Source organism: Eschscholzia californica, unplaced genomic scaffold (genome assembly GCF_041429995.1).
Source record: "Eschscholzia californica isolate CP2 unplaced genomic scaffold, dmEscCali1.0.p SCAF_6, whole genome shotgun sequence".
In the NCBI taxonomy this organism is placed as follows: Eukaryota; Viridiplantae; Streptophyta; class Magnoliopsida; order Ranunculales; family Papaveraceae; genus Eschscholzia; species Eschscholzia californica.
In genome coordinates, this window is record NW_028238483.1 from 12158357 (window position 1) to 12173717 (window position 15361).

Sequence of the window (15361 nt, forward strand, 5' to 3'; positions counted from 1 at the left end):
GTTTGTGATGAGGGAGAGAGAGAGATCGAGTATAGTAGAGAGAGAGAGGGAAAGTATGATTTGAATAATTCTCTATATATGTATAAATTAATCCGATTTACATGTATATATAGGTTAGTGTGGGATAAGATAGAAGATAATATCCTAACAAATCTAAAGTGGTTAGTTTACTTGGTATGTGGGTCGGGTGTGTATACGGTAATACTGTGATCTTAACTTCTTGTCTTTTCTTTTGTGTTTTTTCAGGTTACTTTCTCCCCGCTAATATCCAATTAAGGTTACTTTTATTATTTGTGAATATTAACATTTACAAGCAAGATGGGTGCCCACCAAATAACCTCCAAGAATCCAGTTGTGGCTTGCCGTCTTGCCTCTATCTATTAGCCCAACATTACCAAAGGCACAGCAGAACCTGATTGGTTCGTTATTGCTCTTGCCAGTACTAAATGACTCTTTGCTTCCGTCTTTTTTCTTTTGTTGTTTCGTCTACAGGTATAAATCATTCCGACTGACAAAACTTCCCTTGTTACTGACTTCCTTACCGATTCTTTTTCCAACTTGATTCTTTGAGAAGCTGGTGACTTCGTTCAGTCAATGCCTGTAGTCACGTGGGGAGAGCAATGTGAAGATCGACCTAGGGTAGCCTGTGTCAATCTTTGTAAGTTTGATCGTTGTTGTGTTAGTTTACCAATTAACAGTACTTGGGATTGCTTTTGATTTTCAAATCTTTCCCATTTTGATCTCTTTCAGTTTAATCCTTTTTTCTTTTGTGTTCTGTTTTTACTTATTTAATTATCTCTTGCAGTTTGTGATGGTACTTGAAAATACTTTTGTGGTTTAAAGAAGAAGGAGAAACCAGTAAGTTGGATGAGCATATTTCATAACTTAAATTTAAATCAACATGAAATCTTATTTATTCTGCAGCTGAGTCTTGAATTGTACCATCAGCCAGCCACTAGGCCGTCTTCATCTTGTCAGTTATTTCTAACCTTTTCAGCTGTGACTTCATCCAGCAGGTTGAGACGGATTTTATCAAGGGAGATGCTAGAGTTACAAAAAATTTTGACAAAAGAAAGTTCCCAGCTGATGTGGCGGTTGTGATGTTCATCTCTCAACGGCCTAGATTTGGTCAAAGTTTCAAACCACAACCGCCACATTAGCTGGGAACTTTTTTTTGTCAAAATCTTTTGTAACTTTAGCATTTCCCTTTTATCAATGATGAGGGCGGTGAAGCAGGAGAAGATCAGGACGGTAATTAATCATGTGATTCTTGGTCTCTTCTGAAATAAGCATAACAAAGTGCTATTGCCATATATATACTTATCTTCTCCCACAGTATTCTCTATATAAGGAGATTAGGTTATTGATAATGTTCTTGTTGTGGCATATTCAAGATAACATAAGAGAAGATGAAGAAGGAGAAGGGATTATCCTGCAAGCTAGTTATCCTTGGGAGGGAAGTGATCGAGATTATGAAGAGGTGCTTTTTTACCTTCATGTTGCTTTTGATTAAATTTTCCAAAGCTTTTAAAGCCACAACTCCTGATTATTTGTAGTAGCAATGAAGATTGTATCACAAGTACTTCGTGAAGGCTCAAAGAAGACTGTCTTTGTTAAATTCATGGATATCTCAAAACGTATGCTCACACCTTTTATGCCTTATGCTTTCTTTCCCATACTTATCATTATAGGGCATGATTAAGCTTGTGGTTACTAACTTAGAGTTTAACCAAAAATGAGGTGGGAGACTGGGAGTCGATGATTGAGTTCTTCAGTTTCAAAATTGAGGGTCGGAAAATTAAGTTTCCCAAAGAGATTGTTTGAATATGATGATAGTGACACCATGTTAATTATCTTTTTTCATCGTTATGAGTTTTATGTTTGTATTATATTTTCCTTCTCTCTATCTTGATCATAAACTATAAAGTTTTTCTTATACCTGAAACAAGTCTTGAAAACTTGCATTATCCAGGATGTATAGGCAACCAGAGCATGTTATGACTTTCTTACTTTCATTATCCAGGATGGACAGCAGAGACTAGTTGTTAAAGGAAGATTTGCTCCCAAAAACTTAGAAGGGATTTTGCGGAGATATTTCAGTAAGTTGCTTTCCTATTCTCAATTGTTCCTATCTTTGGTTCAAAAACTCGACTATAGTGGGGTTTATATATATATATATATATGCTATTCAGCAGTTTTTTATCAGTTGGTTGCGGCTATTTCACTCATTGAAGCATTATTATTGGTCTCCTCATCTTGTTCTGCTATTATGTCCCTTCTAATTGCCTTATCATTTGTTTCCACTAATAGATGAGTATGTCATATGTAATGGTTGCAAGAGTCCAGACACAATTCTGTCAAAGGAGAATCGACTCTTTTTTCTCGGATGCGAGCAGGTAGAAATTACGTCTCACATTTGGTTTTTGGGCTTTTTTAGGTTTAAAATTTGTTTTCAGTTGAACTATATAAATGCACATGCATGGACAATAAACTTGCATATTGAGCTCATCGATGATCGACCAAGTATTTTTACAATCTACTTTTGTCCCATCTCCCATTGATTTGTCACTTAATTATCAAGTCTGGCTTGCCTAGCTCCTCACACTTTTAGAAACCCTATAAATTGCGGGCGGCGAATGTGCTAAGAATAAGATGAGATTTTTTGGGCTAAAAGTGACATTGTTTTAAAATGTTTTTTTTACTAAAAGTCGTTTTGAGGAGGCCCTGTGATGATCTAAACTAAATTTGCCTACATTATCTGATTTAATAATCCATGATAAGAACTCAACCTATCTGAGGCCTGTTCAAACATAAATCCGCATCAATTTTTCTAGTTTATGAAATCGTAATTGACTGAACATTGACATGGGTTGTATTTGCATTCATCAGTCCTGCATCATGTGGTAAATGTTTTGTATAAACGCTCGATCAGAATATAATCGTTAATTTTTCTTTGTTCAGCGTGGTTCCGGAAGGTCGGTTGCTCAAATTAAGGCTGGTTTTGTTGCTAACTTTGGGCGTCGGAAGGGGACTTGAACTCTCTCCGTTTTTCTTTTTGTCCTGGACGTTTTTGGTCTTGAACATGTTACATTCTTAATATTGTTTGTTATAGTTCAGACTGTGAAAGTTTATGTTAGTTGATAGACTATAAGACATAAACTAAAATAAAGAACACAATATTTAACGAGGTTCGGTCGGAGGATCACGACCTACATCCTCGGAGAAAGCCAGAACGGCTACATACTTTATTATCCACAATTGTGGTGATTCGTTACAATGATTGATTAGTAATCGAATGCTTAAACTCCTAGAACCCATCTCTTATTTATAGGGTTTAGGGTTTCCTAGTTTCTCCTAACTAAACTAGGAAACAATATAATCTCCACTCAATATTACTATTAAATAGTTACAAGAGATATCCTAAATATATCTTCGATATCTTTCATATCTTCAATATCTTGGACTCATCTTGGTCATCGGATCTCTTGATGTCGATCCTCCTCATCTTCATATATCTTGGACGGTTGATCTTGGTCCATATATCCTAACACTCCCCCTCAAGTTGGACTGCGGAACATGTGAAGTATCCAACTTGAAGATAGAACTTGGAAAAAATGAACTTTGCTCGTGTACAATTGGATTTTACTTGCATACGGTCGGATTCAAAGCTTGAACTTGAACTTGAAGACTTTCCAACTTGGTAATATGAAGAGGCTTGAAGACTTGAAATTCTTCGACTGAAGGAATCTTGGCACATCGCTGGGAAAGATGTTTGGAAATTGTGAAAGTTTGAATGGAGATAAAAATCCAACCAAATAGAGAACTCAACCGATATTGAGAGCGAGAAAAAAAAAGATTGTTGATTCATCACCCAACCGAAAGAAAGTCAGTGGTGGTTTAGTAGATATTGTCCAAAACGACGGGAACGGTCGGTTGGTGAAAGTGAAGACCGGAAAAATCGATTGGCAGAAAAAGAAGTAAAATTGACAAAACATGCCCAAGTGCTTTAGAAGTAGGCTCCCCTGAATGGGAGAAGTTATTAGTGCCTCCTTAGATCACGTGGACATGAACCATGCCTGAGATGGAAGTGCCTCCCAAAACCATGTGAAGAGGAACTAGGTTTTATGATGAACATAAATCCAATTGAAATTGCTGCCATTAGAACAAAATTAATCTTCATCTTTGTATTAATGAGAGAGAGAAAGTAGAGATTTTGATGGGATATCGATTCAATTTATTAACTAGAACTTTCCCAATCTTCAATATTCTGGAATAACTAGTATATTGTGATAGGTATACTAAAAAGTGGAAAAAAACTGATGGGATATTAATGGAGTTAACAGTGGCCGAAAATGGATACATTTTCCTGTAACCATGTGAAGAGGAAGTGATAGTTGTTATGAGTTTTGAAAGAAATTCATGAATAGACGGGAATGATGATTGAATCACGTGGACAATTAACAAGGAACTGATGATACAAAGACGCATGCAAAAAGGTCAGGAACCAATCTTGATGTTGTTATAATGTTCTCTGTCATTCCATAATGGACATAAAACGTTTGAATGAAATATGTAATTTCAGTTTCTTGATACGAAAGAATGAAAAAACGTTGGAATTGGCGGAAACTTGAATGATGAATGATTAACTTGCTCGGGAAAGTACTTTGATGAATCGGTTGACGGAACCGTAGGAGATGATCTTGATGAAGCAGAAACTCTAATTCTTTGAATTGGAATAGGAAGTCGATTGAAGGAAAAAGATTATTGAAGTAAGAGATAGAGCTTACTTGATTACTTGAGTGAACAAGATAACGGTGTTAAGAAGATGATTTCAGAAACTTGGAATCACAACGATTAGAAAAATAAGTCGGAAGAGTGCGGAATGAACATTCCAAAAACTTGGATTGTGATTCGGATTGACGAATGAGGGTCAGAAAAGATTTTATGAAAATCATGCTTCTCTTTGATTTGAGTATAGTGCAACCCTCCGCTAGATTGATGGAAGCATGAGCAGGTTATTTGTTCGTGTTTTATGCTTCCGCAAAATTTTCAACACTTTTATTCGTTGTGACATAATTAATCGATCAATTACTTTGACGATTTTTTTTCCCAAGTTATTCTTGTGAATATCATATTCCAATAAATTTTTTATATATCATTGCGATTCAATAATCGATAAGTTATTTCGTCGATTTCTTTTCCCCAAGTTAATCTTGTGATCATTTCTCATCGGTGTTACAAAGAAAAGGAAAGTGCAGTCTTCATGGTTGGTTATGTAAAAAAAAAGGTATGTTCTATATTTATTCCAAATTTTCAAATTTTTTTCTGATTTTTTTGAATTTTTTTAGCCCTAAAATAGGTCTGAAATTAAAAATAGATTTTTCAGAACCAAAATCTCAGATCTGGTTCGTTTTGAAACAACCAGAACCAATTTCCCGTTCCGGAACAAAGAAAAACACGGATTTTATCTAGTCCCGCGACCAAACAGACCCTTAAAAGCAAAACTTAGACCACCATGACCGAGTCAACCATGTTTGACCCGAGATTATTTTCAACCCGCTGACTAAAGTCAGCAGACTAAGACCCGACTCTTTCTTCTTCTTCCCCGCGTGAAAAACCCTAGGGTTTGATTCCGGCGACATTAGCCGGCAAAATTTTCATTCCAACTCGATCCTTTCATCGATTTGGACATCATATACCAACCATCAAAGATCTCCCTTTTGATTTGGTGAAGAATCAACCATTTTATAACCCGAAAATTCATTTTTTTTTGAGCTTTCTCTCTCTACAAATCGATTCAACTCGGGTCGATTCTTGGCCAAGTTTGATTGAATAGACTCTTCCAATCATAGATTAGGAGTTTTATGCACATTACAGATGATTTCTATTGTTCAATTTTAATCCTAAATCGAGATTTGGAAAACCCTAACCTTTTGTTAGCAATCTAGTTTTCCCCAAATTAAATATTTGGGACAGTTTTTCTTTTTTGCCACAGTTTGGTGTGACAAACTTTTGCCACAGTTTTCTACTGTTGGAAATATTTTTTTTTTGTGATAGTGATTTCTTCCTGTCACTTATACCCAACTATTTATAGTTGTGAGGCAATTTTCTGTCCGATATGTGACACTAAAAATTGATTAATTTCATCTAATTTTCTTTCCGGATATACCCGTGACATTTTCAAAGTCATACTTTGTTTATGACGATTTTATTTCTCTACCAAAATTTTGGACTTTTCTTTCGACGGAGAAAGAATTCCTATTTTTGATTTTCATTCCGGAATTCAACCGCGAAATTTTCATAATCATATATTTCTAATGATTATTTCCTTTCTTCCAATTCTATTTTGGATTTTCCCACCAAATTATATTTTGGAATATTTTTTCACCTAATATAATATCTCTTCCACGAATAAAATGTCTCTATTTTTCATTCCAGAATTATATTCGCGGTCTTGCCTTTTTTGGCAATGAATTTCATGTCGACCATCGTTTTGGTTGTTCCTTATCCAATATTTTTTGGTATTCCGACAATGATTTCTTCTCGATTTTAAACAAAACAACATAATTTTGTTGTCACTCCTAAAGTTCATACTTGACGTTTTTATACGACAAGATATTGATCATCACAACCTTTTAGTTGTTGACATTTTCTTCATACAATGACCAACTTTACATACATGAGAAAAATACATGTAGTTTCGTTGTCATTGATTTTCGCTCAACTTTTTGACCGCAACTACCAACCTTTTGGTTGTGACTTAATCATCGTTCAATCATCTTCCAATGAATCCACAATCCAAGAGTTGCAAGAAGACGAATACGACGAATCAAGAAGTATTTTCTTTTTCTCTCTCCAAGTCGAACACTTCAAAATTTACGTGTTCCAACTTGCGGGGGGGTAATAGGATACGTTACATAAGGAGGATCGAAAATAGGAGATCCGGCGGTCAAGATAAGTTGCAGAAATAATATACGTGTGTAACACGTGTATGTACGTGACGGATCGAGAAGACGAGATGACAAAAAATTTCTTCTTCAAAATCTTTTTGCTCGCATATGATCGGATTATTAGGTTTAAACGACCCAAACAATGCTATTGTCTTGAATAAAATTTCTTCTTCAAAATCCAAAAGAAGATGACAAAAAAAATTTGGATACTTGAAAATAATCGGCTAAGAGATTGAACCGTTATTAATTACAACGAAAAAAAAATTGTAGATTGCGGAAGCGAAATATGAAGCAAGACTGAAATCGAAACCCGCTCTGATACCATGTGAAAGTTTATGTTAGTTGATAGACTATAAGACATAAACTAAAATAAAGAACACAATATTTAACGAGGTTCGGTCGGAGGATCACGACCTACATCCTCGGAGAAAGCCAGAACGGCTACATACTTTATTATCCACAATTGTGGTGATTCGTTACAATGATTGATTAGTAATCGAATGCTTAAACTCCTAGAACCCATCTCTTATTTATAGGGTTTAGGGTTTCCTAGTTTCTCCTAACTAAACTAGGAAACAATATAATCTCCACTCAATATTACTATTAAATAGTTACAAGAGATATCCTAAATATATCTTCGATATCTTTCATATCTTCAATATCTTGGACTCATCTTGGTCATCGGATCTCTTGATGTCGATCCTCCTCATCTTCATATATCTTGGACGGTTGATCTTGGTCCATATATCCTAACACAGACCTAAACTAAGAGAATTTCCTGTAAACCTCATGATGTTGGATCATAAAATTGTTCTGGAAAGGCATATAAGTGAATGAATGAACCATTGCTTTGTGCAATGAAATCCTTTTCTAGATCAAATCTTTCAGAAAATATTAACAAAGGTTGTATGGTGGATATGAGAATTGTGAAGCTCTTGTTAACTATCCTACTGTAGTTTCAATTTATGATCTCATTCTCTAGTGAAAATCTTCTATAGGATCCAGCCAACCAGCCCGGACGAGGGACACCCCACTTCGTCTTCTTTTGTTTGATTAGTCGAAACTGCAGTTTTTTACCCTAATGTTTGAAAGAGGTTATCAAGTTTTGCAGATATGATCTAAATAAAAACCATTGGGGCTGGGTTTCTTACCAGCAAATATGCTGTGGAATTTCAAAGCTGGAGAAGCATAAAAGGAACAGAGAAGCTTTTAAATCGTATAGAAAAAATAAATTGGCCTATGCAGGTCTCGAACCTGCGACCTTCACGTTATTAGCACGACGCTCTAACCAACTGAGCTAATAGGCCGGTTATGATGTGAGAGACCCCAAAAGCTATACATACTAGGGGGGAGAAATTTGTGTTGTTAGAAGTATGGCCGAACTGTGATACAAATTGTGACTTTTATTCGTGTAATACACTTCTTCCCCCTTAGAACTGAAATTAATTCTACAAAAGTCTAGAAACGAATACAACTTCTATTTCTTTCTTTATCTCCTACGATCTTCGACCATAAACACTGGCCAACACCTCAGATCACCACCACTTTTTTTTTTTGAAATGGTGCAGTGAGAGTGGGCTCGGACCCGATTAAAATAAGAATATAAAGAGACTAGGTAATTCTTATATACCTTCTTTACCCTCACAAAGGATATATTGTTTCACTCCTCAGCGAAACTCTTTCAGTGGAGTTCTTCATACGGGGATGTCGTGTTTCAATTAACTAAAATATCTGCTGCTCTATTTGACTCTCGGTATATGTGTTTGACCTCAAGTTCTTGTAATCCTGCAGTGAGGCGCATAATCCTTCTCTCATCTCCCTCCTCCTTCTCTCACCGCTAAATCTCTCTGCCTCTAAAACTTTAAATGCCTCTCTCCCTCTCCCCTAATTCTACTGTTCAGGCGAAGGAAAAAAAGTTTCAACACTCGCCGGAACAGTGAGGGCAAAAAGAAAGTGAGAAATTTTCGAGAAAAAATTAAAATTCACCGCCAATGGCAGTTTGGCAATAACTATTACTGGCGCAGAGAAGAAATGGTGGTGCAATTCAGGGAAACAAAAGAAGAAAAATGCTAAAATAGTTCTATTCAAAATTTTATACGCGAAAAGTTTCTTATTTCTCCATAACCGACTGAAACAAGTACAGGTAGGGGTGGGATTTTCACCCGACTGCCCACCACCTGTTATGAGCGCCCGGGGTCTGAATTGGCCCGTGGGCGTCCATGTCCGACGTGGGCTCATCCCGCCTGGCCCGACGAAAAAGAGTGGGCGGCCTCAGGTGGAAAGGCTCACCTACGGTCCCGCCCGAGTTCGCCAAGTTCATCATCAGTGGCCCGCAACACATTATGTAGTCTTAAAGACTAAATTCCCAGTCCATCAGTCAATGGCCCCGAGTTGGAAATGCCTCCCAATAAGTACAACCTTGGTTGGAAGAAGTGGAGTTATTTATAATCTCAACTTGGTGGAAGGTTTACTCATTCTCTTCAATGTAGCACTATTTCCTCAAACTTAAAACTGACTTGAACTTCCCAAAGTTCATTTACTAGTGGGAATGGTGTTGAATCTCTTATAAAATGTTAAGAGATTGTTAGTACCATTAAGTTAGACTTGTTGGTTGTATAAACGAGATCCTTTGGATTAGTTTCAAAATTTGTGATGAGGTGTAACGGCATTTACCCGACACCTGATTAGCCCGAACGCGGCTTGCCCGAGTCTATTAATGGGTATGGGTGGGCTTTGATCATTGTCAAAGTGGAAACTACCCGTCTGATATATTCAGCTCTGTCCTAATAGCTAAAGACCTAGTCTACCCGACCCGCCCGAGCCTAAGCTTCCCATGTGCACCCATGGGCGCCCTATTCCCACCCCTAAGTGTAGGTGTATACGCTAAGAACCCTACGTTCTAAAAGGTGTTATTGGCACTTTGACTCTGGTTTGTTATCTTTCTAAACTCATTGTCAATGGTTTTTAAGACTTCAATAATTTAAAACAAAAAGTGCCTATTATGTCATCAATACATTGAATGAGAATTTAAAATATAACTCTGAGTGATTTGTAGCACTCCCATTTTAGAGTTGAAACGGGTTGGGCTTCGACTCGCGCTCAACCGCAAGACCTTATTTGTCAATTATATCGAAAGTAGTCAGTCACGAGATTTCTTTAGTTTTTTCCGGCGGTATGTGACTTGATCTATTATGTCGTACTCAGTTTGCTTTATATTCCTCAGAACTTTTTACTATCATGAACTTGTTGGTGTTGATGCGGCATCTTCTAACAAAAATTGAACTATGTCTCGATCTATGCTTTAAAAAGCAGCGCCTAGTCGTCGGTTAAGCGCCGCTTACACGGTAATCGGCTAGCTGTCGATCGACTAGGACTCGGAGTCCTAGTCGATTTCAGAAGCCGAGTTAGCCGGCGCCTGGAAGCCGACTAGGGCCGAGTCGGCTAGGCGCCGACTAACTCGGCTAGGCGCCGACTAACTCGGCCAGAACAACAGGTCGATTTTTTATTTTTATTTTTAAAAACCCAACTTAAACCTAAGTTTTTCACTTGGGGTTTTAATTTCTTACCTAAACCAGCCGCCCCCCTCTCTCTCTCTCTACTACTTCTTGCTAAATCTTTGAACTTTTACAAAGATTTGAAGCTCCACAACTTCCATTCAATCCATCCAAGTAAGTTTCTCTCTCTAGAACTAGTTTTTCTTCTTTTTCTCTCTCTAAACAACTTAATACTTGTTTTTCATCTTTAGTTCTCTATTTTTTTTGCTCTCTAACATATATAATCAGTTGTGTTGTGTATCTAATGGTTGAAACATGTTTATAAATGATATGATATAGGTTTATAGGTTGATTTTGCTCTCTAACTTTTATAGTTAGTTGATATTCTTGATAGGGTTTAGGGTTTATGGACTAATTTTGTTCTCTAACTTCTATATTTGATATAATATATGTTTATGGGTTGAATTGCTCACTAACTTCTATAGTTAGTTGGTATTCTTTATAAGGTTTATGGTTTATGAACTAATTTTGCTCTCTAACTTCTATAATTATGATTTTTTGTTCTTTAAGACTTCTATAATTAGTTGATTTTCTTTGTAGGTTTGTATTTCTAATGTATAAATCATGTCTATAATTGATATAATATAAGTTTATGGACTAATTTTGTTCTCTAACTAGTAACTTCTATAATTGGTTGATATTCTTTATTGTTTTGCTCTCTTTGTTTCTTTTTGTTATTTAGGTATTTTCATAATTTCCATCGATGGATTCTACTGGTTCTGGTGCTTCGAGTGCTCCTGCTTTGGTAAGGAAATCGGGAGATATGGCATGGGAATGGGGAGAATATGCTAATAATTTGAATTTAGTTTGGTGCAAACTATGTAACAAGAAGATGTCCGGAGACATTTATAGATTGAAAAAGCATCTTGTTCATAGAAAAGGGAATGTGAAGGGATGTGACAAGGTTACTGAAGAGATAAAGAAAGTAGTTCAAAACGCCATGACTGAGGTAACAAAGAAAAGATTGAAGAAGGCTAGAGTTAGTAGTATAATTCAAGATCATGATCTTTTGGTAAGTGGCGATATTGAAGAAGAAGACATTGAGTGTAAAGAGATTGAAGATGAAGAACTAAATCGAAGCAACCTGAGGTAGTTGGTGGTTCTAGTGGAAGAAGTCTGAAGCGATCAAATAATGTTAGAGGTCCTTTGGATACTGTCTTTAGTCCGGACTACAAAAAAATGAAGCAAAGTACATTGGAGCAGAATAATCCGATTAAAATTGGATTAAAGCACCGAGCTTGGAAGGATTATGCTCGTTGGGCAATCGAGAAAGGATTACCTTTCAATGCTTGTGAAGGTGAAAGTTTCCAAAGATTTTTAAATTCTGTTGGTGAGTATGGAAGAGGGTTGCCAGCACCATCTCCCTACCATTTGAGAACAACCTTGTTTAAGGAGATTTTGAAGGAAACAGATGACTTCATTGAATCCTTTCGACCACACTGGAAGTCTTATGGATGTTCTATGATGTCTGATTTTTGGACTGATGGAAAAGGAAGATGCTTGATTAACTTCTTACTTAGTTGTGAGCAAGAACAGTTTTTCTAAAATCTATCGATGCATCTGAATACATTAAGGATGCAAATCTCATTGTAGGCATGATCAATGAAGTTATTGAAGATGTAGGCGAGGAGAATGTTGTTCAGGTATATATGTTAATTTTCATTTATTTTTGCATTCTCCTTACATCAATTACTAAACTAATTACTTTTTTTTTTTTTTGTTATGTAGTTTATTACCGACAACGGTTCAAATTTTAAGGCTGCAGGCAAGATCTTAATGGAACAACATCCTAATATGTTTTAGACTCCTTGTGCGGCACATTGTGTCAACTTAATATTGCAAGATATTGGTGATAAATTGCCGAAGATCAAGAGTGCTTTAAGTGAGTCTAAAGCCGTTACAACGTACATCTATAACCATGGTAGAGTTTTAAACTTGATGAGGAGGTTTACTGGTGGGAAAGAGTTCCACCGATCTTGCGTGACTAGATTTGCTACTGCTTTCTACACAATCAAAAGTATTCATAAGAACAGGGGTCATTTACAAATGTTGTTTGTGTTAGATCAATGGACACAATCCGATTTTGCTAAAAAGGCTGATGGTAATAGATGTGCAAGGATAGTGGCTAAAAATAGCTTTGGGGATAATGTGCAGTTCGCGTGTCAGGTATTGGCTCCACTAGTTGATGTGGTAAGATTGGTGGACACTGAAGAGAAACCAAGTATGGGATACATATATGAAGCAATGATTATAGCAAAGGACCAAATTAAGAAGAACCTTGGCAGTGACAACATGACACGAGCCAAAGTTTGGGAAATTATTGATAACCGATGGACGGATCAATATCATCATCCTTTACATGCAGTTGGTTATTATTTGAATCCCTCGATTTACTACGGAAAGGGTTGGGAAGTGGTTGAGACTGATGCGGTTACGAATCCAGTTTTTCTTGCAATGAGTAAATTGGTGTCTGATGAGCATGCTTTGGAGGAAATGAATAATGAGATGTTTCACTATAGGAGTGCAACTGGATCGTTAGGACATGAGTTTGCGAGGAAAGGAATCAACAAATATTTACCGCGTAAGTTTTTTTAAAATGTTACATTTATTCACTTTTGTGGCGATCTTATGGTTGTTTTCTTTTGTGACGAAATGTAGATAAATGGTGGACACAATATGGAAAGGGACTACCTTACCTTCAAGCATTTGCTAAAAGAGTTTTAAGTCAGACATGTAGTGCTTCACCATGTGAGCGCAATTGGAGTGCATTTGATCATGTAAGTTACACTTTAATCCATCTTATTTTTACCCATTAAGTAATAAGTTAAATACTTCTTTTATACTTGTGTCTTTTATTTTTTTCAGGTGCATTCAAAGAAGAGAAATTGCTTGATGCAAAGTAAATTGAATGATGTTGTCTACATCCAATACAATATGAAGTTGAAGATTCGAAATATAGCTAGAAACAATGTGTGTGGACCGACAAGAGATGATTCAATTGATCCAATTATTTTGAGTGAGGTAGAAGAAAATGATGAATGGATTATTCCAACTGATGAAGAACTACAAGATTTCGTCAATAGGGGTGATGATCTTAGATGGGAAGATATTTGGGAGGCGCAAGGAGTTACGAGTGTTGAGCGACGAAGAACGAGAAGTCAAATGGCTTCTTGTTCTTCAACTACTCCTACATCACGTCCTCCGATGGAACTTGTTGATGAAGATAGCGATGCTGATATTGAAGTGGATGGGTCGCACTTTGCAACTTTAGATTGAGTTATTTAGCGTCGTTTTCTTTTGCTTTCATTTTCATTCGGCATTATGATGAATTCTGACAATGGATTGTATGACTATGAATATGAACTACTTTTATTAGGTTTATTTGACATTTGATTTCTAACCATCATATTAGTATTTCGCTTTAAATTACTTTCGTCGAGAATTATGTTTGTATATGTTTGAGTTTTTCAGGAACAAACATTTCTACCGGTTGAGAATTTTGCGGGAATTTCAAACTATAGTGAATGTAAACAAATACTCTCTTTACTTTCTGTATTTACATTACAATATTACACATGTAGAAGTCTCTTTATGTATGTATAATATCATATAATTTTATATGTAACTATATATATATATATATATATATATATATATATTAAGTTAACCGATTAAATCCGACTGGTCACGTAGTAGTCCCGACTAGTAGCTAGGCCCCGGGTCTGCCGACTAGTCCCGATTTCCGATTTTTCGAGCTTAGGTCTCGATATTACTTTTATATAATGTTCATAACAAGAAAGATTATAAGCTTTAAATAGGTCAAGATGTTCATGAAGGGATCATTTATATATATATATATATATTATATATCTATATAATAAAACAGAAGGGAAACGATGATTGGGACAAACATCTTTTTTTAATAAAGGATATTGTCTAGAAGCCCTTCTCAAAATTTAAAATATAGTCCTTCGTAGAAATAAAGTTACCTATTTAAAAAACAATAATCATTTCCTTGTTAGAAATAAAAATTCTAATGTAAGAAAAAAAAAACAAAATAAATTTCAAGAGTTAAAAAAAGAAATAAAAATCTCTCTCTCTCTCAATAAAATAATAACTAATTTAAGAAAAAACAAACAAAAAATAATACAAGAAAATAATAACTAATAAACATCTCTCTCTCAATAAAATAATAACTAATTAAAATCTCTCTCTCAAGTGTCTGTGCCCCAGGGCACGGGATATACCCTAGTATATATATAGGAAAATGATGACTGGGACAAACATCCTTTTTCAATAAAGGATATTGTCTAGAAGCCCTTCTCAAAATTTAAAATATAGTCCTTTGTAGAAATAAAGTTACCTATTTAAAAAACAATAATCCTTTCCTTGTTAGAAATAAAAATTCTAATGTAAGAAAAAAAAGAAACAAAATAAATTTCAAGAGTTAAAAAAAAATCTCTCTCAAGAAAATAATAACTAATTTAAGAGAAAACAAATAAAAAAATAATAACTAATAAAAATCTCTCTCTCAATAAAATAACTAATTAAAATCTTTCTCTCAAGTGTCCGTGCCCTAGTGTATATATATAGGAAAACGATGACTGGGACAAACATCCTTTTTTTAATAAAGGATATTGTCTAGAAGCCCTTCTCAAAATTTAAAATATAGTCCTTTATAGAAATAAAGTTACCTATTTAAAAAACAATAATCCTTTCCTTGTTAGAAATAAAAATTCTAATGTAAGAAAAAAAAAAGAAACAAAATAATTTCAAGAGTTAAAAAAAAAATCTCTCTCTCTCTCTCTCTCTCAAGAAAATAATAACTAATTTAAGAGAAAACAAATAAAAAAATAA

The 15361-nt window shown here is 35.4% G+C and overlaps 1 protein-coding gene, 1 non-coding gene and 1 pseudogene across 4 annotated transcripts; 2 read left to right on the forward strand and 1 right to left on the reverse strand.

Annotated features, from left to right (window-relative positions):
- The first annotated feature begins 1217 nt into the window (after nucleotides 1–1217).
- Nucleotides 1218–7823, forward strand: LOC147531761 (eukaryotic translation initiation factor 2 subunit beta-like). 3 transcript variants are annotated; one of them, XR_015227819.1, is made up of 5 exons: nucleotides 1218–1480; nucleotides 1560–1637; nucleotides 2024–2099; nucleotides 2962–3120; nucleotides 7709–7823. XR_015227819.1 is itself a non-coding variant. In XM_086648717.1 (5 exons), exons 1-4 carry the CDS (start codon nucleotides 1370–1372, stop codon nucleotides 3034–3036), a joined length of 348 nt encoding a protein of 115 aa, XP_086504843.1. In that variant the 5' UTR covers nucleotides 1344–1369; the 3' UTR covers nucleotides 3037–3120; nucleotides 7709–7823. The 3 variants fall into 3 exon arrangements, 1 of the variants encoding a protein (XP_086504843.1); XM_086648717.1 differs by lacking the exon at nucleotides 1560–1637 and adding an exon at nucleotides 2311–2396 and having other exon boundaries at nucleotides 1344–1480; XR_015227818.1 differs by lacking the exon at nucleotides 1560–1637 and having other exon boundaries at nucleotides 1344–1480.
- A 360-nt stretch (nucleotides 7824–8183) lies between these two features.
- TRNAI-AAU (transfer RNA isoleucine (anticodon AAU)) lies at nucleotides 8184–8257 on the reverse strand. The gene has a single exon. It is a non-coding gene; the product is annotated as a tRNA-Ile (tRNA).
- A 2950-nt stretch (nucleotides 8258–11207) lies between these two features.
- Nucleotides 11208–13780, forward strand: LOC147531763 (uncharacterized; annotated as a pseudogene).
- Nucleotides 13781–15361: the final 1581 nt, after the last annotated feature.

What these genes read in the sequence shown, in the direction of transcription:
- LOC147531761 (XM_086648717.1), top strand. Translation starts at nt 1,370, where the DNA reads ATGTTCTTGTTGTGGCATATTCAAGATAACATAAGAGAAGATGAAGAA. An exon ending in GTGATCGAGATTATGAAGAG is followed by an intron (nt 1,481 to 2,023) that starts GTGCTTTTTTAC and finishes TTCATTATCCAG; the next exon opens with GATGGACAGCAGAGACTAGT. An exon ending in GATTTTGCGGAGATATTTCA is followed by an intron (nt 2,100 to 2,310) that starts GTAAGTTGCTTT and finishes TTCCACTAATAG; the next exon opens with ATGAGTATGTCATATGTAAT.